The 21,317-nt window shown below is 45.4% G+C and overlaps 1 protein-coding gene across 5 annotated transcripts in view; it reads right to left on the minus strand.

The window, feature by feature from the left end:
* The window catches only part of EML3 (EMAP like 3), a 28,254-nt gene that overhangs the window by 2,123 nt on the left and 4,814 nt on the right, over positions 1–21,317 (minus strand). For 3 of the 5 annotated variants that reach the window (XM_060176333.1, XM_060176332.1, XM_060176336.1), the window contains 12 exons: positions 19,175–19,244; positions 18,973–19,083; positions 17,564–17,659; positions 17,028–17,183; positions 15,890–16,031; positions 12,865–13,031; positions 12,649–12,774; positions 12,437–12,568; positions 3,149–3,216; positions 2,588–2,676; positions 2,125–2,222; positions 1,883–1,970 (listed from right to left, as the gene is read on the minus strand). In XM_060176333.1, coding sequence (XP_060032316.1) covers positions 1,883–1,970; positions 2,125–2,222; positions 2,588–2,676; positions 3,149–3,216; positions 12,437–12,568; positions 12,649–12,774; positions 12,865–13,031; positions 15,890–16,031; positions 17,028–17,183; positions 17,564–17,659; positions 18,973–19,083; positions 19,175–19,244 — 1,343 coding nt within the window. The remainder of the gene's footprint in view (positions 1–1,882; positions 1,971–2,124; positions 2,223–2,587; positions 2,677–3,148; positions 3,217–12,436; positions 12,569–12,648; positions 12,775–12,864; positions 13,032–15,889; positions 16,032–17,027; positions 17,184–17,563; positions 17,660–18,972; positions 19,084–19,174; positions 19,245–21,317) is intronic. The other 2 variants (XM_060176334.1, XM_060176335.1) reach the window with 2 other exon arrangements.

The following is a 21,317-nucleotide window of genomic DNA, read 5'->3' on the forward strand; positions in this document are numbered from 1 at the left end:
AGGATAGAGGGAGAGAGAAAGATACCTGCTGCAGACCTGCTCCACCACTCATGACGCATTGTCCCTCCTGCAGGTGGGGAGCAGGGGCTCAAACCCATGGTGACGTGCACTCAACCAGGTGCACCACCACCCTGACCTCAATTCACAATAATAATACTACTGTTATTATTGTTGCTGTCCATCAAGATTACCCATGAGGCTCAGTGCCTGCACAGCTCTGCCATTCCCATTTCTGGCAGTTATTTATTTATTTATTTATTTATTGCCACCGGGGTTAGTGTTGGGGTTTGGTGCTTTCATGAGGAATCAACCACTTCCAACAGCCATGTTTCCCTTTATTTTTAAATTTTTACTGTGATGGAGACAGAAGTGGGAAGAGAGGGAGAGAAAAAGAACGAGACCTGCAAGCTGACCCACTGCTCCTGACGCTGCCTCTCTGCAGGTGGGCACTGGGCATTCGCACCAGGGTCCTCTCACATGGTAAGCTATGCATTTTAATGGCTGTGCCACCATCCAGCCCCCATTAGTTTTATTTATTCATGAGAATGATAGGAGGAAAGAGAGAGAGAGAAAGAAAGAACCAGACATCACTCTGGTGCATGTGTTACTGGGGATTGAACTCAGGACTTCATGCTTGAGAGTCCAGTGCTTTACCCACTGTACCACCTCCCAGATCACATTGTTAAATATTTTATTTTATTTTCCCTTTTGTTGCTCTTGTTGTTTTATTGTTGTAGTTATTATTGTTGTTGCTATTGATGTCATCGTTGTTGGATAGGACAGAGATAAATGGAAAGGAGGGGAAGACAGAGAGGGGGAGAGAAAGATAGACAGATGCAGACCTGCTTCACCACTTGGGAAGTGACTCCCCTGCAGATGGGAGCCAGGGGCTTGAACTGGGATCCTTACCCTGGTCGTTGTGCTTTGCGCCACCTGTGCTTAACCGGCTGCGCTACTGCCCGACTCCATTTAATATTTGATTTTAATGAAAGAAACATTCAGAGAAAGAAACCAGAGCACTGCTCAACTCTGGTTAATGGTGGTGCAGAGGCTTGAACCTGGGACCTCAGAGCCTCAGGTCTGACACTGAGCGAGAGAGAAGGAGAAATACCTACAGCACTGTTCTATACCAGCACTGTCCCCCCTGCAGGTGAGAGCTGGGGGCCTGAACCCTGATCATCATGCATGACAGCATGTGTGCACAAAATGGGGGCCGGGTGGTGGGGCACCTGATTTGAGCACACATGCTACAGTGCTCAAGGACTCGGGTTCAAGTCCCCGGTCCTCACCTGTAGGGGGAAAGCTGTACAAGTGGTGAAGCAGTGTTGCAGGTGTCTCTCTGACTCTCTCCCTCTCTGTCTCCCCTTCTCTCTCAATTTCTGGCTGTCTCTTGTCCAATAAATTAAAAAGATTTGGGAGCCGGGCGGTAGCGCAGCAGGTTAAGTGAATGTGGCGCAAAGCACAAGGACCAGGGTAAGAATCCCCGGTTTGAACCCCGGGCTCCCCACCTGCAGGGGAGTCGATTCACAGGCGGTAAAGCAGGTCTGCAGGTGTCTATCTTTCTCTCTCCCTCTCTGTCTCTCCTCCTCTCTCCATTTCTCTCTGTCCTATCCAACAACAATGACATCAACAACAATAATAACTACAACAATAAAACAACAAGGAAAACAAAAGGGAATAAATAAATATTTAAAAAAGAAATCAGGAAAAAAAGAAATTAGTTAAAAAATAAAATACAGATTTTTAATTCACAAAATGTATCCTATGTAGTACGGTTCCAAATCCATGTTACCTTCATCTCCACCTCTGACAGCTCCTGTGCCCCGAGCTCCCTGCACACAAAGCCCACCTGCTGACCCTGCCCTCCCCCGCTGCCACTCACAGTAAAGGATCTCATAGTCCCCAGAGTTAGACATGATGAAGTTCCCATCCTTAGACCAGTCCAGATGCGTGATAAAGCTGGAGTGACCCTGGGAGCAAGAGGTCAAGAGACTAAAAATGCAGCCCCGGTCCCCATCACCAGTGCCCCCTCCCCAGCCGCCCCCACCCCCCCATACACTGAAGTCTTTAGAGAACTGTGGTAGCACTGCCCCACGCTTCACCGCTCCACCCTGGCTTCCTCACCACACAGCGGCCAAAGCGGCTGGACTTGGCCCCGTCACCGGAAACACTATAGATGTAGATCATGTTGTCATGGGAACCGATGGCCAGGTACAAGCCGTCTGCAAAAATAGTCATTCAGAAAGGAAAGAACTAGGAAGGAGGGGAGTCGGGCTATAGCGCAGCAGGTTAAGCGCAGGTGGCGCAAAGCGCAAGGACCGGCCTAAGGATCCCGGTTCGAGCCCCCGGCTCCCCACCTGCAGGGGAGTCACTTCACAGGCAGTGAAGCAGGTCTGCAGGTGTCTTTCTCTCCTCCTCTCTGTCTTCCCCTCCTCTTTCCATTTCTCTCTGTCCTATCTAATAACATCAATAACAACAACAATAATAACTAGCAATAAAGTAACAAGGGCAACAAAAGGAAATAAATACTAAAAAAAAAAAAAAAAAAAAAAGAACTAGGAAGGGGGTGGGGAGGCAGTGTGCCCACCTGGGCTATACCGGACCACCGAAAGCTGCTCATTGCCATCGGTGATGTCTGACACGATCTCTCTGGTCTCTGTGTCCAAAACCAGCCACCTGGAAGGGAGGCGGGAGGCACCAAAGGGTGAGAAGAGACCTGCCCTGGGCAGGCTGAGGGGCCGGGGGAGAGCATGGGAGACACCCACAAAAAGGCGGTGATACTGACGGAGGGTGGGTGGTCACTACATTCTTATGCTGATAGGGAGCTAAAGGCCGAGAACAGAGGACGGGCTCCCAGAGGCATTTTAGAGAAAAGGTCCCACTGAGTTTGCCAGCCCAAAGCTTCCTGAGGTTAGGGTCCTAGGAGCCCCTCCCACCTCATTGCCTCTCTATCCTCAGCTACCTCCTCCCCCACTCCAGAGCTGGAAGGGGAGCACTCAGGGGAGGGTGTGGGGACAGTTACCACCAGAGGGCAGCCACCCTTACACACATCCCTGCAGGGATGGAAAGGGGCACCTCCCCCTCCCATTTCTAGGCCTGATTCTGGGACCTTCTGTAGTCCCTTCCTCTGGCTGTGGCTCCATCTCACCTCCCCGTGTTCAGTCCTACAGCCACGACTGCCCCGCTGGGGTGGAAGTCAGCACAGAGACCAGTCTCCTGGGAGAGGGAGAAGAGGGATTCAAAAAGATGCCTGGGGGGGGGGGGGTGAGAGAGGAGGCGGTGTGCAAGCCGCCTTGCACAAGGTCCCCGTTTCAGTTTCGAGGCCCTGCTCCCCTCCTGCAGGAAGGACAAGTTTCAGAAGTGGTGAAGCAGGGCTGCAGGTGTCTCTCCCCTCTCTATCTTCCCCTCCCTTCTCCATTTCTTTCTGTCCTGTCAAATAAAATAGAAAAAAAAAAAAAAAAAAGGACCAGGAGCTGTGGATTCCTAATGCCAGCACCAGATCCCAGTGATAATCCTGATGGCAGTAGCTTACATCAGGAAGTGCTGGGCTGGCAAAATAGCTCACTTGAACAGTGCGCTCGCCGCTTTGCTCTGTGCATGATCCAGGTTCAAGTCTGGCCCCCACCACACTGGAAGTTTTGGTGCTTTGTCAGTATCTGTGCACTCTCTCTCTTTCCCTCTCTCCCTCCCTCCCTCTCTCAATGTATCTGAAGAAGTCATCCCAGAGAAGTGAAGCTCCATCAACGATGAAAAAGAGGATGGAGGATTCAACTTCTGGAGGCAGAGCTACGAGCAGCAGATCACTTTCTCTCCTCTCCTCTCCTCTCCTCTCCAGGATCAACTAGGAATACCAAAGGAGACCACCCGGACCGAAACAAGACAGGACTAGAATGACCACAGGAACCCAGTAAATTACCCGTGAGTACAAACACATGTGGCTGGTGACAGAGAGGAGAGAGGAGCCTAAGGAGAGATAAGTGACTGCTAACAGTTCAACAGTTTATCAGTTGAGACACCACCTCCAGTCTGCTCCACCAACAAGGGGACAGCTTAAGGGAGGAGAGGACTCCCCAGAGACTCACCAAGTGCAACTCTGAGTCTCCATTGCTACTACCGTCAGAATCTGGAGCAGTGGCAGGGAGGCACACCAGGGGACAGAGATCTAACCTGGAAACTCAGGAGAAGACCTATACCTCCGTGCCATAGCTGAGGGGCTGTGAAAGTCTCTTTGCATAACCACTGGATTATCTCTGCCACACCCTGCTTTATCTCTTGGTCAGGAGTCAGTGATTAAGCTAAGAAGCCTATTGACAGTTTAAAAGCCCTCAGGCTCCCATAGCCTACAGGGAAGAAAAAAAAAAAGAGGCTTTTAAACCACTGAACTCCAACTCAGGGATTGAAAAAACTGTTAACTTCCACCACTGTAAACCCTTTAATTAACTTACTTAGACACAAGTCAATCCAGGCAATAGTGATCAATAATTTGAAAAGTACTGATAAAGAGAACTCATAACATGATATATAAAATGGTTAAAACAACAAGAAAAAATATTGGAGACTCGAACCAGGACAAGAGTCCAGCTAAAAGTCCTCCAGAGGGTGAAGCACAAAACAACGAGTTCAACATCCAAACATTAGCCAAGGAAATAATAACAGGAGTGAGTAAAGAATTTGAAAAAATTGTAATCAGAAATGCAGGAACAACAAATGAGAATATGGAAGAAAATTCTAATAATCTCATGGTTATTAGAGAGCTGAAAGCTGAAATCGCTGAGCTAAGAAGGCAACTAGCTGAACAAGCTAAAACAGTATCAGAGCAGGGCAACAAAATAGATGAACTCCAGAAAGCAGTAGAGGGCAGAGAGAATAGAATCTATGAGGCTGAAGACAGAATTAGCAAGATTGAGGATGAATTAGAGACAACTAAAAAAGAAGTAAGAGATCTCAAAAAGAGATTAAGAGATGCTGAAAACAACAACAGAGTCCTATGGGATGACTTCAAAAGAAACAATATACGCATTATTGGCTTACCAGAGGAAGAAAGAGAAGGGGAGGAAGAAAGCATTCTCCAGGCCATAATAGCTGAAAATTTCTCTAGTCTAGACAACACCAAAGACATAAAGATTCAAGAAGCCCAGAGGGTCCCAAACAGAATTAACCCAGACCTAAAGACACCAAGACATGTCATACTTAGATTGGAAAGGAATAAGGATAAAGAAAGGATCCTCAAGGCTGCAAGAGAAAAACAAAGAGTCACCTACAAAGGAAAACCCATAAGATTAGCAGCAGACTTCTCCATACAAACACTACAGGCCAGAAGAGAATGGCAAGATATCTATCGAGTGCTCAATGAGAAAGGCTTTCAGCCAAGAATACTATATCCTGCTAGATTGTCATTCAGACTAGATGGAAGCATCAAAACTTTCTCAGACAAGCAACAGTTGAAGGAAGCAACCATCACCAAGCCTGCCTTGAAAGAAGTTCTGAAAGGTTTCCTATAAACAACCAGACCACCACAAATAGAACATATATCAAAACACTCTAAAACTCTACAAGAATGGCGTTAAAATATCTTCAATCTTTGATATCAATAAATGTGAATGGCCTGAATTCACCTATTAAAAGACACAGAGTAGGAAGATGGATCAGAAAACACAACCCAACAATATGTTGTCTACAGGAAACTCACCTAACTCAACAAGACAAACACAGACTTAAAGTGAAAGGATGGAAAACTATCATTCAAGCCAATGGCCCACAAAAAAGGGCAGGAACAGCTATTCTCATATCTGACATGATAGACTTTAAAATACATAAGATTAAAAAAGATAGGAATGGACACTACTTAATGCTCAGAGGATCAGTCAATCAAGAGGACTTAACAATTATTAATATCTATGCACCCAATGAGAAGCCATCTAAATACATCAAACTTCTACTGAAAGAGCTACAGCAATATATTAACAGTAACACAATCATAGTAGGGGACTTCAACACCCCACTATCTCAACTTGACAGATCATCCAGGAAGAAAATCAGTAAAGACATAAGGGAGCTAAATGAAGAGATAGATAACCTAGAACTATTGGACATTTTCAGAGTCATTCAGAGCAAGTTGTGGTATATATACACAATGGAATACTACTCAGCTGTAAAAAATGGTGACTTCACCGTTTTCAGCCGATCTTGGATGGACCTTGAAAAAATCATGTTGAGTGAAATAAGTCAGAAACAGAAGGATGAATATGGGATGATCTCACTCTCAGGCCGAAGTTGAAAAACAAGATTAGAAAAGAAAACACAAGTCGAACCTGAAATGGAATTGGAGTATTACACCAAAGCAAAAGACTCTGGGGTGGGTGGGTGGGTGGGGTGAATACAGGTCCATGAAAAATGATGAATGAAATAGTGGGGGTTGTATTGTTAAATGGGAATCTGGGGAATGTTATGCATGTAAAAAAAAAAAAAAAAGAAGAAGAAGTAGAAACGCAAAGCAGAAATTGACTGAGTTTGGAGTATGGCACCAAAGTAAGAAAGCAGAGGTACACTAGAGTTTGCAGTGAGTACCTCCCTAATACTTCCTCTCCACTTTTCCAAGCTTTGGGTCCATGATTGCTCAACAATTTGTTTGGCTTTGTATGTTAACTCTCTTTTCAGTCACCAGGTTCCAGGTATCATCAGGATGCCGGCCAGACTTCCCTGGATTGAAGACACCACCAATGTGTCCTAGAGCTCAGCTTCCCCAGAGACCCATCCTACTAGGGAAAGAGAGAGGCAGACTGGGAGTATGGACCGACCAGTCAACGCCCATGTTCAGCGAGGAAGCAATTACAGAAGCCAGACCTTCTACCTTCTGCAACCCTCAATGACCCTGGGTCCATGCTCCCAGAGGGATAGAGAATGGGAAAGCTATTGGGGGAGGGGGTGGGATATGGAGATTGGGTGGTGGGAATTGTGTGGAGTTGTACCCCTCCTACCCTATGGTTTTGTTAATTAATCCTTTCTTAAATAAAAAAAAAAAAGAAAGAAAGAAATGATCCTGAAGGCTGCAAGAGAAAAACAGAGTCACCTACAAAGGAAAACCCATAAGATTAGCAGCAGACTTCTCCATACAAACACTACAGGCCAGAAGAGAATGGCAAGATATCTATCGAGTGCTCAATGAGAAAGGCTTTCAGCCAAGAATACTATATCCTGCTAGACTGTCATTCAGACTAGATGGAAGCATCAAAACCTTCTCAGACAAGCAACAGTTGAAGGAAGCAACCATCACTAAACCTGCCCTGAAAGAAGTTCTGAAAGGTCTCCTATAAACAACCAGACCACCACAAATAGGACATATATCAAAACACTCTAAAACTCTACAAGAATGGCGTTAAAATATCTTCAATCTTTGATATTAATAAATGTCAATGGCCTGAATTTACCTATTAAAAGACACAATGTAGGAAGATGGATCAGAAAACACAACCCAACAATATGCTGTCTACAGGAAACTCACCTAACTCAACAAGACAAACACAGACTTAAAGTGAAAGGATGGAAAACTATCATACAAGCCAATGGCCCACAAAAAAGGGCAGGAACAGCTATTCTCATATCTGACATGATAGACTTTAAAATAGATAAAATTAAAAAAAATAGGAATGGACACTACTTAATGCTCAGAGGATCAGTCAATCAAGAGGACTTAACAATTATTAACATCTATGCACCCAATGAGAAGCCATCTAAATACATCAAACTTCTACTGAAAGAGCTACAGCAATATATTAACAGTAACACAATCATAGTAGGGGACTTCAACACCCCACTCTCTCAACTTGACAGATCATCCAGGAAGAAAATCAGTAAAGACATAAGGGAGCTAAATGAAGAGATAGATAAACTAGAACTATTGGACATTTTCAGAGTCATTCATCCCAAGAAACTGGAATACACATGTTACTCAAATCCACATGGGTCATTCTCAAGGATAGACTATATGTTAGGCCACAAAGACAGCATCAGCCAATTCAAGAGCACTGAAATCATCCCAAGCATCTTATCAGACCACAGTGGAATTAATCTAACACTTAACAATCAACAAAAGATTAGTAACAGTCTCAAAATGTGGAAGCTCAACAGTACACTTCTTAACAACTTCTGGGTCAAAGAGGAAATCAAGGAAGAAATCAAAATGTTTCAAGAGTTCAATGAAAATGAAGACACAAGCTATCAAAATATTTGGGACACAGCTAAAGCAGTCCTAAGAGGGAAGTTCATAGCTATACAAGCACACATTAGGAAACAAGAAAAAGCACAAATAAACAGCCTGATTGCACATCTTAAAGACCTAGAAGAAGAACAACAAAGGAATCCTAAAGCAGCCAGAAGGACAGAAATCACTAAAGTTAGGGCAGAAATAAATAACATTGAGAATAAGAAAACTATACAAAAGATCAATGAAAGTAAATGTTGGTTCTTCGAAAGAGTAAACAAAATCGACAAACCTTTAGCCAGACTCACAAAACAGAGAGAAGACCCAAATAAATCGGATAGTAAATGAAAGAGGAGATATCACAACAGACACCGCAGAAATTCAACATATCATGTGAGGCTTCTATGAACAACTATATGCCACCAAGCTAGAGAACGAGGAAGAAATGGATGATTTCCTAGATACCTACCAACTTCCAAAACTAAGTAAAGAGGAAGTGGATAACATGAACAGGCCCATCACAGCTAATGAAATTGAAACAGTTATCAAAAATCTTCCAAAAATAAAAGTCCTGGACCAAATTTGTTTTACAAATGAATTCTACAAAACCTTCAAAGAAGAACTAATACCTCTACTTTTAAAAGTCTTCCAGAAGATTGAAGACACTGGAATACTGCCTGCCAGCTTCTATGAAGCCAACATCACCCTGATGCCAAAAGCAGACAGGGACACAACCAAAAAAGAAAACTACAGACCAATATCTCTGATGAACATAGATGCGAAAATATTGAACAAAATTCTAGCCAACCGGATACAGCAGTATATCAAAAAGATTGTTCATCATGACCAAGTGGGGTTTATCCCAGGCATGCAAGGTTGGTTTAATATACGTAAATCAATCAATGTGATCCACCACATCAACAAAAGCAAGACCAAAAACCACATGGTCATATCAATAGATTCAGAGAAAGCCTTTGACAAAATACAACATCCCTTTATGATCAAAACACTACGAAAAATGGGAATAGGGAGTCGGGCTGTAGCACAGCGGGTTAAGCGCAGGTGGCGCAAAGCACAAGGACTGGCATAAGGATCCCGTTCGAACCCCGGCTCCCCACCTGCAGGGGAGTCACTTCACAGGCAGTGAAGCAGGTCTGCAGGTGTCTATCTTTCTCTCCTCCTCTCTGTCTTCCCCTCCTCTCTCCATTTCTCTCTGTCCTATCCAACAACGACAACAACAATAATAACTACAACAATAAAACAACAAGGGCAACAAAAGGGAATAAATAAATAAAATAAATATTTTTAAAAAATGGGAATAGATGGAAACTTCCTGAAGATAGTGGAGTCTATATATAGCAAACCTACAGCCAACATCATACTCAATGGTGAAAAACTGGAAGCATTTCCCCTCAGATCACGTACTAGACAGGGCTGCCCACTATCACCATTACTATTCAACATAGTGTTGGAAGTTCTTGCCATAGCAATCAGGCAGGAGCAAGGAATTAAAGGCATACAGATTGGCAGAGAAGAAGTCAAACTCTCCTTATTTGCAGATGACATGATAGTATACATGGAAAAACCTAAGGAATCCAGCAAGAAGCTTTTGGAAATCATCAGGCAATACAGTAAGGTGTCAGGCTATAAAATTAACATTCAAAAGTCAGTGGCATTCCTTTATGCAAACACTAAGTTAGAAGAAATTGAAATCCAGAAATTAGTTCCTTTTACTATAGCAACAAAAACAATAAAATATCTAGGAGTAAACCTAGCCAAAGAAGTGAAAGACTTGTATACTGAAAATTATGAGTCACTACTCAAAGAAATTGAAAAAGACACAAAGAAGTGGAAAGATATTCCATGTTCATGCGTTGGAAGAATTAACATCATCAAAATGACTATATTACCCAGAGCCATCTACAAATTTAATGCTATCCCCATCAAGATCCCAAGCACATTTTTTAGGAGAATAGAAAAAATGCTACAAATGTTTATCTGGAACCAGAAAAGACCTAGAATTGCCAAAACAATCTTGAGAAAAAAGAACAGAACCGGAGGCATCACACTCCCAGATCTCAAACTGTATTATAGGGCCATTGTCCTCAAAATTGCTTGGTAGTGGAACATGAACAGACACACTGACCAGTGGAATAGAATTGAGAGCCCAGAAATGAGGCCCCACATCTATGGACATCTAATCTTTGACAAAGGGGCCCAGACTATTACATGGGGAAAGCAGAGTCTCTTCAACAAATGGTGTTGGAAACAATGGGTTGAAACATGCAGAAGAATGAAACTGAACCACTGTATTTCACCAAATACAAAAGTAAATCCCAAGTGGATCAAGGACTTGGATGTTAGACCACAAACTGTCAAATACTTAGAAGAAAATATTGGCAGAACTTTTTTCCGCATAAATTTTAAAGACATTTTCAATGAAACGAATCCAATTACAAAGAAGACTAAGGCAAGTATAAACCTATGGGATTACATCAACTTATAAAGCTTCTTCACAGCAAAAGAAACCACTACCCAAACCAAGAGACCCCTCACAGAATGGGAGAAGATCTTTACATGCCATACATCAGTTAAGAGTTTAATAACCAACATATATAAAGAGCTTGCCAGACTCAACAACAAGACAACAAATAACCCCATCCAAAAATGGGGGGAGGACTTGGACAGAATATTCACCACAGAAGAGATCCAAAAGGCTGAGAAACACATGAAAAAAATGCTCCAAGCCTCTGATTGTCAGAGAAATGCAAATCAAGACAACAATGAGATATCACTTCACTCCTGTGAGAATGTCATACATCAGAAAAGGTAACAGCAGCAAAAGCTGGAGAGGGTGTGGGGTCAAAGGAACCCTCCTGCACTGCTGGTGGGAATGTCAATTGGTCCAACCTCTGTGGAGAACAGTCTGGAGAACTCTCAGAAGGCTAGAAATGGACCTACCCTATGACCCTGCAATTCCTCTCCTGGGGATATATCCTAAGGAACCCAACACATCCATCCAAAAAGATCTGTGTACACATATGTTCTTGGCAGCACAATTTGTAATAGCCAAAACCTGGAAGCAACCCAGGTGTCCAACAACAGATGAGTGGCTGAGCAAGTTGTGTTCTATATACACAATGGAATACTACTCAGCTGTAAAAAATGGTGACTTCACCGTTTTCAGCCGATCTTGGATGGACCTTGAAAAAATCATGTTGAGTGAAATAAGTCAGAAACAGAAGGATGAATATGGGATGATCTCACTCTCAGGCAGAAGTCGAAAAACAAGATCAGAAAAGAAAACACAAGTAGAACCTGAAATGGAATTGGCGTATTGCACCCAAGTAAAAGACTCTGGGGTGGGTGGGTGGGGAGAATACAGGTCCATGAAGGATGATAAATGACATAGTGGGGGTTGTATTGTTAAATGGGAATCTGGGGAATGTTATGCATGTACAAACTATTGTATTTATTGTTGAATGTAAAACATTAATTCCCCAATAAAGAAATAAATTTAAAAAAAAAAAGAAAACACAAGTAGAACCTGAAATGGAATTGGAGTATCGCACCAAAGTAAAAGACTCTGGGGTGGGTGGGTGAGGAGAGTACAGGTCCATGAAAGATGATGAATGACATAGTGGGGGTTGTATTGTTAAATGGGAATCTGGGGAATGTTATGCATGTACAAACTATTGTACTTACTGTTGAATGTAAAACATTAAGTCCCCAATAAAGAAATAAATTATAAAAAAAATGAATACAAAAAAAATCAGAAATGAAAAAAAAAAAAAGAAAAAGAGGATGGAGGGGAAGGAGAAGCCTTGTTGGTGAGGAGAATCAAGACAAGAGATAGCCTATCATTTTGGTGCTGACTTCAAAGGCTCCTTTCTTCAAGGAGGAGATGGGAGGGAGGGATAGTCGTCTGGGCTGGATGGAGGCACTGTCCCTAGGACCACAAGGGGGTGGGAAGAGCCGGTGATAACTGAAAATACTTAACAAGGAGAACAAGCCCCCAGGTGGGTTGGAAATTAACCACCAGAGGTTGGATCAAAAGGAGGGGTGGGAGCGGCAGAGACAGACGGGGACTAGGACATTGATTGAAGAAGGAAGGTTTTAGTAGTCAGTACTTGCCAGGACAAACTGTCTTGCTTCAGGGCAGCAGACAGAGGGGCATGTTGAGGAGAGAGAGAGAGAGTGTGGAAGCCACCAGAGTCAGGGGCCCTGGGGCTCTACCTTGAGGTCGATGCTCCAGGCCAACGCATGGCCCTCCCCATCCCACAGGCAGAGCTGCCGGTCGTGGCCGCAGGTGAGGAAGCAGTTCCGGAAGGGGTGCGTGCAGAGTCCCCAGAGCTCATCCGTGTGGCCCTGAGGCAAAGCAGAGGCCATCACCATGGCACGTCCCCATCTCCAGCCCCACCCCACCTGCAGCTTTGCCCCCCCCCCACCTGGATCACTGGGGAGAAGCCCTGAGCCAGGTCTCCCCGCAGCAGCGCGTTCTTTGTAGTGCCCACCAGCAGCTCAGAGCCCGGCCCCTCTGCAATGGCCCGCACTGCCCCAAAGTGTTCAGGGATCTGCAGAGTGGAGACAGGAAGTCGGGAGTCATTCATCCTCCTCCTTCCTCTCTCCCAACTCCCCTTCCTCCCTAGACCCCAGCCCTTTACCTCAGCCTCCTGGAGGGCCACCAACCCGGATCCCAGCTGGGAAGGTCCCCACTGGACCAGCCTGCGGTCCCGCCCTCCACCACTCAGCACCGTCCCATCCCGACGCAGACACAGGGCAAAGATGGACCCTTCGTGAGCATGGGCCTGGGCCACGATACTGTAGGTCTCTGTCGGCAAAGTCCTGAGTGAGTCACCCTTCTGGGGTGCAGGGAAGTGGGGAGCAGGGGCAACTGAGGCCCTCAAGATAGAGTACAGTGGGGGTGGGCCATATTGAGTGCATATGTTACCATGTACAAGGACCAGGGGTTCAAGCCCTGGTCCTTGTTTGCAGGGGAGAAAACTTTTCAAGAGGCGAAGCACTGCTATAGGTGTCTCTCTTTCTGTCTCCCTATCTTCCCCTTCCTTCTCAATTTCTGTCTCTAATGAATAAATAAATGAAATAAAAATTTTTTTAAAAGTAGACTCAGCGGTGGTGTAACTACTGAATACAGTATTTGATCTTTGACTATGCATCAGTCCATTCCACACTGGACAGCCAAGACTCCAGGAAGCCAGGGAACTTCCTAAAGACTTGACAGCTAGTGGCAAAACTGAAATTTGAACCCAGGATCTGAAGGACTCCAAAGCCCTAGCCTTTTCCCCTTCGTCATGCTCCCTGCTATCCTTCCAGCATCACCCCTCAGAGGCTCACACCAGGATGCCCAAAGAATGAACAGCACTGGGCCGTGCTGAACTTAGTAAAACACACCTATTACCATGCACAAGAACCAAGTTCAAGTCCCTGTTCCCCACCTGCAGGGGGGAAGCTTCAGGAGCAGTGCAGCAGTCCTGCAAGTGTCTCTCTTTCCCTCTCCCTCTCTCTTTCTCTCTGTCTCTGTTTTTTTTAATTTTTTTTTATTATTTACTTTCCCTTGTTGTTTTATTATTGTAGTTGTAATTGTTTTTCGATAGGACAGAGAGAAATGGAGAGAGGAGGGGAAGACAGAGGGGGAGAGAAAGACAGACACCTGAAGACCTGCTTCACCACCTGTGAAGCGACTCCCTTGAAGATGGGGAGCCAGGAGCTCGAACCTGGATCTGTGCATGGGTCCTTGTGCTTAGCGCCACCTGCGCTTAAACCACTGCACTACTGCCCGACCCCCTCTATCTCTGTCATAAAAAAAAAAAAAAAAAGGGAGAGGGAAAGGCCACCAGAAGGAGTAGAGTAACTGGGCAGACACCAAGCCCCAGTGATAACCCTGGCATTAAAAATAATAATGATGATGATGATAATAATAATAATAATATGGAATTGGGCGATAGCACAGCAGGTTAAGAACAGGTGGTGCAAAGCGCAAGGACTGGCATATGGATCCCAGTTCGAGCCCCCAGCTCCCCACATGCAGGGGAGTCGCTTCACAGGCGGTGAAGAAGGTCTGCAGGTGTCTATCTTTCTCTCCCCCTCTCTATCTTCCCCTCTCTCTCCATTTCTCTCTGTCCTATCCAACAACGATGACATGACATCAATAACAACAATAATAACTACAACAATGAAACATCAGGGGCAACAAAAGGGAATAAATAAATAAAATAAATATTTTAAATAATAATAATAATTAGGGGGCCAACTTGTGGCGCACCTGATTAAATGCTCCCATTACAGTGTGCAAGGACCCAGGTTCAAGCCCCTGGTCCTCAATGGCAGAGGGAAAGCTTCAGGAGTGGTGAAGCAGGGCTGCAGGTGTCTGTCTCTCTCTATCTCCCCTTCCCCTCTCAATTTCTCTCTGTCTCTATCCAGTAATAAATAAAAATATTAAAATAATAATTAAAGGGCAGGGGTATGTAGCATAATGGTTATGCTAAGAGACTCTCATGCCTCTCTTGGCTCCAAGTCCCAGATTCAATCCCCCATACCACCATAAACCAGAGCTGAGCAGTGCTCTGACAAAAAATAAATAAAATAAGGGGCCCAGCGGTAGCGCAGTGGGTTAAGCACACGTGGCGCAAAGCGCAAGGACCTGCGTAAGGATCCCAGTTCGAGCCCCCGGCTCCCCCACCTGCCAGGGGTGACTTCACAGGCGATGAGGCAGGTCTGCAGGTGTCCTATCTTTGTCTCCCCCTCTCTGTCTTCCCCTCCTCTCTCCATTTCTCTCTGTCCTATCCAACAACAATGACATCAATAACAACAACAATAATAACAAGAACAATGATAAACAAAAAGGGCAACAAAATGAGAAAAAAATGGCCTCTGGGAGCAGTGGATTCGTAGTATAGGCAGTGAGCCCCATCAATAACCCTGGAGGCAAAAAATTAAAGAAGAATAAATAAAATAAAATAATTAATAGGGCTAGGGGAGACAGCATAATGATTCTGCAAAAGATTTTCAAGGCTCTGAGGTCCCAGGTTCAATCCTCAATACCACCTTAAGCAAAAGTTGAGCAGGGCTCTGGGCTCTCTTTTCATCTACCTTTCTTCTCTCTGTATCTCTCATTAAAATAAATAAAATACTTTTAGGGGCCAGGTAATGGCGCACCTGGTTGAGCACACGTTACAGTGTGCAAGGATCCAGGTTCAAGCCCCCGGTCCCCACCTGCAGGGCGAAAACTTCATAAAAAGTGAAGCAGGACTGCAGGTGTCTCTCTCCCTCTCTATCTCCCCCTTCCCTCTCGATTTCTAGCTATCTCTATCCAATAAATAAAGATAATTAAAAAAATTAATTAAATACTTTAAAAATAATTCTTAAAAAACAATAATAATAAAAATTAAAAGCTGGGGTCGAGTGGTGGCATGCTTGGTTGACTGCACATGCTACAATGCACAAGCCCCTGGCCCCCACCTGCAGGGGGAAAGCTTCACAAGTGGTGAAGCAGGGCTGCAAGTGTCTCTCTTATCTTTCTCCTCCTCTGTTACCTCCTTCCCTCTCCATTTTTGGCTGTCTCTATCTAATAAATAAAGATTAAAAAAAAAATTTTTAAAGTAAGAAGCTTACAAACCCTTTGGGGGTTCTAAATTTCTCCCTGCCACCCTGCTGCTCCCCGTCACATACCTTTGGCACCACCCCTGCCTGGGGTTCTGCAGTCCGAAGGCCCCCGCCCCCAGGTGAGAATGTTCCCCTCGGAGTCCCCCGTGAGAATGTCTCCGTCCGGGAGGAACACGAAACAAGGGATGAACTTGGGTTTCTTGTACTTCTAAAGGGAAAGACCAGCGTAGAACAGAGATCAAAGGGGGAGGGTAGTGATGGGGAGAAAACATAGTGGTGATGCAAAAAGACTTTTATGCCTAAGGCTCTGAAGTCCCAAGTTCAATCCCTAGCCCCACCACAAGCCAGAGCTAAGCAGTGCTCTAGCGTTTCTTTCTTTATCTCGCTCAAAATAAAATATTAGTGGTCCGGGAGGTGGTGCAGTTGATAAAGCATTGGACTTTCAAGCATGAGGTCACTGAGTTCAATTTCCGGAAGCACATGTACCACAGTGATATCTGGTTTTCTCTCTCCTCCTATCTTACTCATTAATAAATAAATAAAATCTTTTTTTTTTCTAAAAAAAAGTAACTTGTCTGCAATGACCTGAAAAAGAATTTTTTTAGGGAGTTGGGTGGTATCGCAGCGGGTTAAGCGCATGTGGTGCAAAGCACAAGGACCGGCTTAAGTATCTCGTTTCGAGCCCCTGGTTCCCCACCTGCAGGGGAGTCACTTCACAGGCGGTGAAGCAGGTCTGCAGGTGTCTGTCTTTCTCTCCCCCTCTGTCTTCCCCTCCTCTCTCCATTTCTCTCTGTCTTGTCCAACAAGGACTACATCAATAACAACAATAATAACGACAACAATAAAACAACAAGGGCAACAAAAAGGGAATAAATAAAATTTTTTTTTAAGTTTTACATAGTTTTGTGGTCCGGGAGGTGGTGCTGCGGATAAAGCGTCGGACTCTCAAGCATGAGGTCCTGAGTTCAATCCCAGCAGCACATGTACCAGAAGGATGTCTGGTTCTTGCTCTCTCTCCTATCTTTCTCATTAATAAATAAACAAAAATATTTTTAAAGTTTTTAAAATAGTTTTAAGATAATTGTTTTTTAAGTCACTAAGTCACCACACGGTGAGTGGTTGGATCACTCAGGGTCTTCAGTCCCCAGTTTCATATCCATATTACCCTCCCCCACCCTTACCCCAGCTGCCACCCACTCCTCACCCCAAAGACACCCTGTTTCCGGGTAAGGGTCCCATTTGCCAGAGCCCCTGCTGCACCACTCCAGTTCCAGAAGTGAACGTGAGATTTCCCACTGGTGACAATGCAGCTGCTGTCACGGGGGCTGAAGCCAACAGCCAGGACTGAGTCATTGGTACTCTGAGGGGAGAGGGGAGAGGGGAGGGGGGAGGGAGAGTCAGCCACCCCCAGCCCCTACTCTATGGTTTGTGTGCTGACAGCTGATTCCAAGAAGTCCAGAAACCCCAGGACCTCGCTGGGAGACCCTGGTCCCTAAGAGCACCACTACCCATCACTCAACTCACACGCCATCCCCTTAGTCCACCACACACTTCACACCTGAGGCCAGAGGTACTGGATCCCAAAATTCACTGAATACTCACCCCCTCAGAGGAGCTAGGAGGCTCATTCCAGGGCAAAAGGAAGTTAATGGAGGGGTGAGTTGTCTGGGGTACTCTGCTGGCCCCCACTCCTAGCTCTCCAACCTCAGGGACCCGCTGCAGGCCATCTGGACCTATTACCTTGATCTCTGCCAGCTTTGTGCCCCGGTTACAGTCCCACACCGACAGCATGTGCTCATTGGAATCATCCACCACGCAGAGAAAAGCACCTTGATCCTGAGGACAGGGGACAGACACATCAGAGCGGTGAAGTAAGGTCTGGAGGTCTGGGGGTGCACAGTCATTAGGCAAAGGGGTGCCATCAGAGACTGCGAGGGCAAGAGAAATGGACACATGTCCCTTTCTCAGGAGGAAGGCCAAGCAGGGTTCAGGAGAGCCAGGACTTCTGAGGACACCTGATGAAATGCACAAAGGGGGCTGAGGAGAGAGCATAATGGTGATGCAAAAAGCCTTTCATGCCTGAGGCACTGAAGGTCCCAGGTTCAATCCCTAAGCACCACCATAAACCAGAGCTGAGCAGTGCTCTGGTTGATCTTTGTATCTCATGAAAATAAATAGGGACTGGGTGGTGGCATACTTGCTTGAGCGCATATAACACAATACTCAAGGACCTGAGTTCAAGCTCCCGGTCCCCACCTACAGGGGGTAAGCTTCACAAGTGGTAAAGCAGGACTGCACGTGTCTCTCTGTCTTTCTCCCTCCCTCTCCCCCATTCTCTCAATTTCTGGTGGTCTCTATCCAATAAATAAATATAGATTGGCTGAGGGAGATAGCAGGAAGTTTATACAGTTATTCTTGGGAGTCGGGGCGGTAGTGCAGCGGGTTAAGTGCACATGGCGCAAAGCACAAGGATCACCTGCAGGGTAGAGTCACTTCACAGGTGGTGAAGCAGGTCTGCAGGTGTCTGTCTTTTTCTCCCCCCTCTGTCCTCCCCTCCACTCTCCATTTCTCTCTGACCTATCCAACAACAGCATCAATAACAACAACAATAAAACAAAGATACTATCATGCCTGAGGCTCCAAATCCCACGTTCAATCCCCTGCACCACCATAAGTCAGAGCTGAGCAGTGCTCCGGTAAAAAAGAAAAAGAAAAAGAAAAAGGATAATAAAATTTTTTTTTAATAAACAAAATCTTTTTAAAAATAGAAATAAATGCAAGGGGAGTTGGGCGGTAGCGCAGTGGGCTAAGCACATGTGGTGCAAAGCGCAAGGACCAGCCTAAGGATCCCGGTTCAAGCCCCCGGCTCCCCACCTGCAGGGGAGTCGCTTCACAAGCGGTGCAGCAGGTCTGCAGGTGTCTATCTTTCTCTCCCTGTCTCTGTCTTTCCCCCCCATTTCTCTCTGTCCTATCCAACAACGATGACATCAACAACAATAACTACAACAACAATAAAAACAAGGGCAACAAATATTATAATATTATAATTTAATAAATATTTTTTAAAAAGAAAGAAATGCAAGAAGATAGGTTCCTGAACAAGGAAGATGGAGGAACAGGGGTGGAGGGGTTGTTGGGGGCCAGCTTACCATAATGGAAAAGGCCAAGGCCCCCACACCCCGCTCGAAAGCCCCCAGTCCGATCTCTTGTAGTTTCAGCAGTGTCTCCGAGTCCCAGACATGAACCACAGGCTGCAAGGGCTGGAGGGAGAGACGGGGTCATGGCTGGAGTGAAGGGGAGCGGGGCTGGAATGGCATCCTATCTGTGGGTGTGTGCCCAGGCTGGCCTTACCTTTCCATCCTTATCCACTCCGGCTGTCTGTCCTGAGGCCACACGGACACCATCAGGGTGAACAGCCAGGCTAAGTGGGGAGGGGAGGAGACATTCTAGGGAAGGGGGTCGACTTCTCAAGACCACCCAAAGATCACCCAGAGCTAGGGAGATAGCTCACCAGGTGGGGCACCTGTATTGCCACTCATGGGCTGGAGAGATAGCATAATGGTTTTGTAAAGGGCTTTTATACCCGAGGCTCTGAGGGCTCAGCTTGAATCCTCAGCACCACCATCAGCCAGAGCTGAGCATGGCTCTGGTCTTTCTATGTCTCTCATTAAAATAAAAACAAGCGGGAGTCGGGCTGTAGCACAGCAGGTTAAGCGCAAGGACCTGCGTAAGGATCCCGATTCGAGCCCCCGGCTCCCCATCTGCAAGGGAGTCGCTTCACAGGCGGTGAAGCAGGTTTGCAGGTGTCTATCTTTCTCTCCCCCTCTCTGTCTTCCCCTCCTCTCTCCATTTCTCTCTGTCCTATCCAACAACAATGACATCAACAACAACAATAATAACTACAACAATAAAAACAACAAGGACAACAAAAGGGAATAAATAAATATTTTTTTTTTAAGTAAAATATTTCTTCTAAAAGTACTATTGTAGGGGCTGGGCGGTAGTGCAACAGGTTAAGTGCACATGGCACAAAGTCCAAGGAATCTGGTTTGAGCCCCCAGCTTCCCACCTGCAGGGGGTCACTTCACAAGCGGTGAAGTGTTTATCTTCCTCTCCCCCTCTTTATCTTCCCCTCCTCTCTTGACTTCTCTCTGTTCTATCCAACAATAACAACAGCAATAAAAACAAGGGCAACAAAAATGGGAGAAATGGGGAGTCAGGCGGTAGCGCAGCGGGTTAAGCGAGAAGCACAAGGACAGGCGTAAGGATCCCGGTTGGAGCCCCCGGCTCCCCATCTGCAGGGGAGTCAGTCGCTTCACAAGTGGTGAAGCAGGTCTGCAGGTGTCTGTCTTTCTCTCCCCCTTCTTTCTTCCCCTCTTCTTTCCATTTGTCTCTGTCCTATCTAACAACAATTATCAACAACAACAATAACTACAACAATGAAAAACAACAAGGACAACAAAAGGGGAAATAAATTTAAAAAACAAAACAAAACAAAACTTGGGAGTCAGTCGGGCGGTAGCGCAGTGGGTTAAGCGCACGTGGCGCAAAGCACAAGGACCAGAGGAAGGATCCCGGTTTGAGGCCCGGGCTCCCCACCTGCAGGGGAGTCGCAAGCGGTGAAGCAGCTCTGCAGGTATCTGTCTTTCTCTCCCCCTCTCTGTCTTCCCCTCCTCTCTCCATTTCTCTCTGTCCTATCCAACAACGATGACATCAATAATAACAACAATAAAACAACAAGGACAACAAAAGGGAATAAATAAAGATAAATATTAAAAATAATAATAAATATTTTTTTTAAAACTTTAAAAAAATAGGAAAAACGGCCACCAGGAGCAGTGGATTCGTAGTGCAGGCACCAAGCCCCAGCAATAACCCAGGAGGCAAAAAAAAAAAACAAAAAAAAACTATGGGGCAGAGAGTAAATAACATAATGGTTATGCAAAGAGACTCTAATGCCTGAGGCTCCAAAGTTCCAGGTTCAATCCCCCGCACCCCACCATAAGCCAGCGCTGAGCAGTGCTCTGGTAAAAAAAAAAAAAAAAAGTACTATTGTAATAGAGATCATGGCCACACTGGCCTGCCTGCCCCCTCTTGGAATATACTGATTTAAAAAACCCAGGAAAGTGAGACTGATCATACACAAAGCCCTGGTTGCATCACCGCCCCCCCCCAAAAGAAAGAACCAGGCAGTAGTGCACTTGGTTGAGAGCACATGCTATTATGCACAAGGATTAGGATTCAAGCCCCCGGCCCCATGTCCAAGAGGAGAATTACACAAGTGGTGATGGTAAAATAGTAGTCTCTCTCTCTCTCTCCCCCTTCATCTCAATTTCTCTCTGTCTCTATCCAATAAACTATATATATATATATATATATATATCCACCCAGGCTACTGAGATAAAGCACAGATTTACCTGCATGAAGCTTTAGGTTTGAACCCCTGCACCATATATGCCTGAGTTGAGAAATGCTGTGATCCCTCTCCTTCATA

Source organism: Erinaceus europaeus, chromosome 17 (assembly GCF_950295315.1).
Source record: "Erinaceus europaeus chromosome 17, mEriEur2.1, whole genome shotgun sequence".
NCBI classification, from domain to species: domain Eukaryota; kingdom Metazoa; phylum Chordata; class Mammalia; order Eulipotyphla; family Erinaceidae; genus Erinaceus; species Erinaceus europaeus.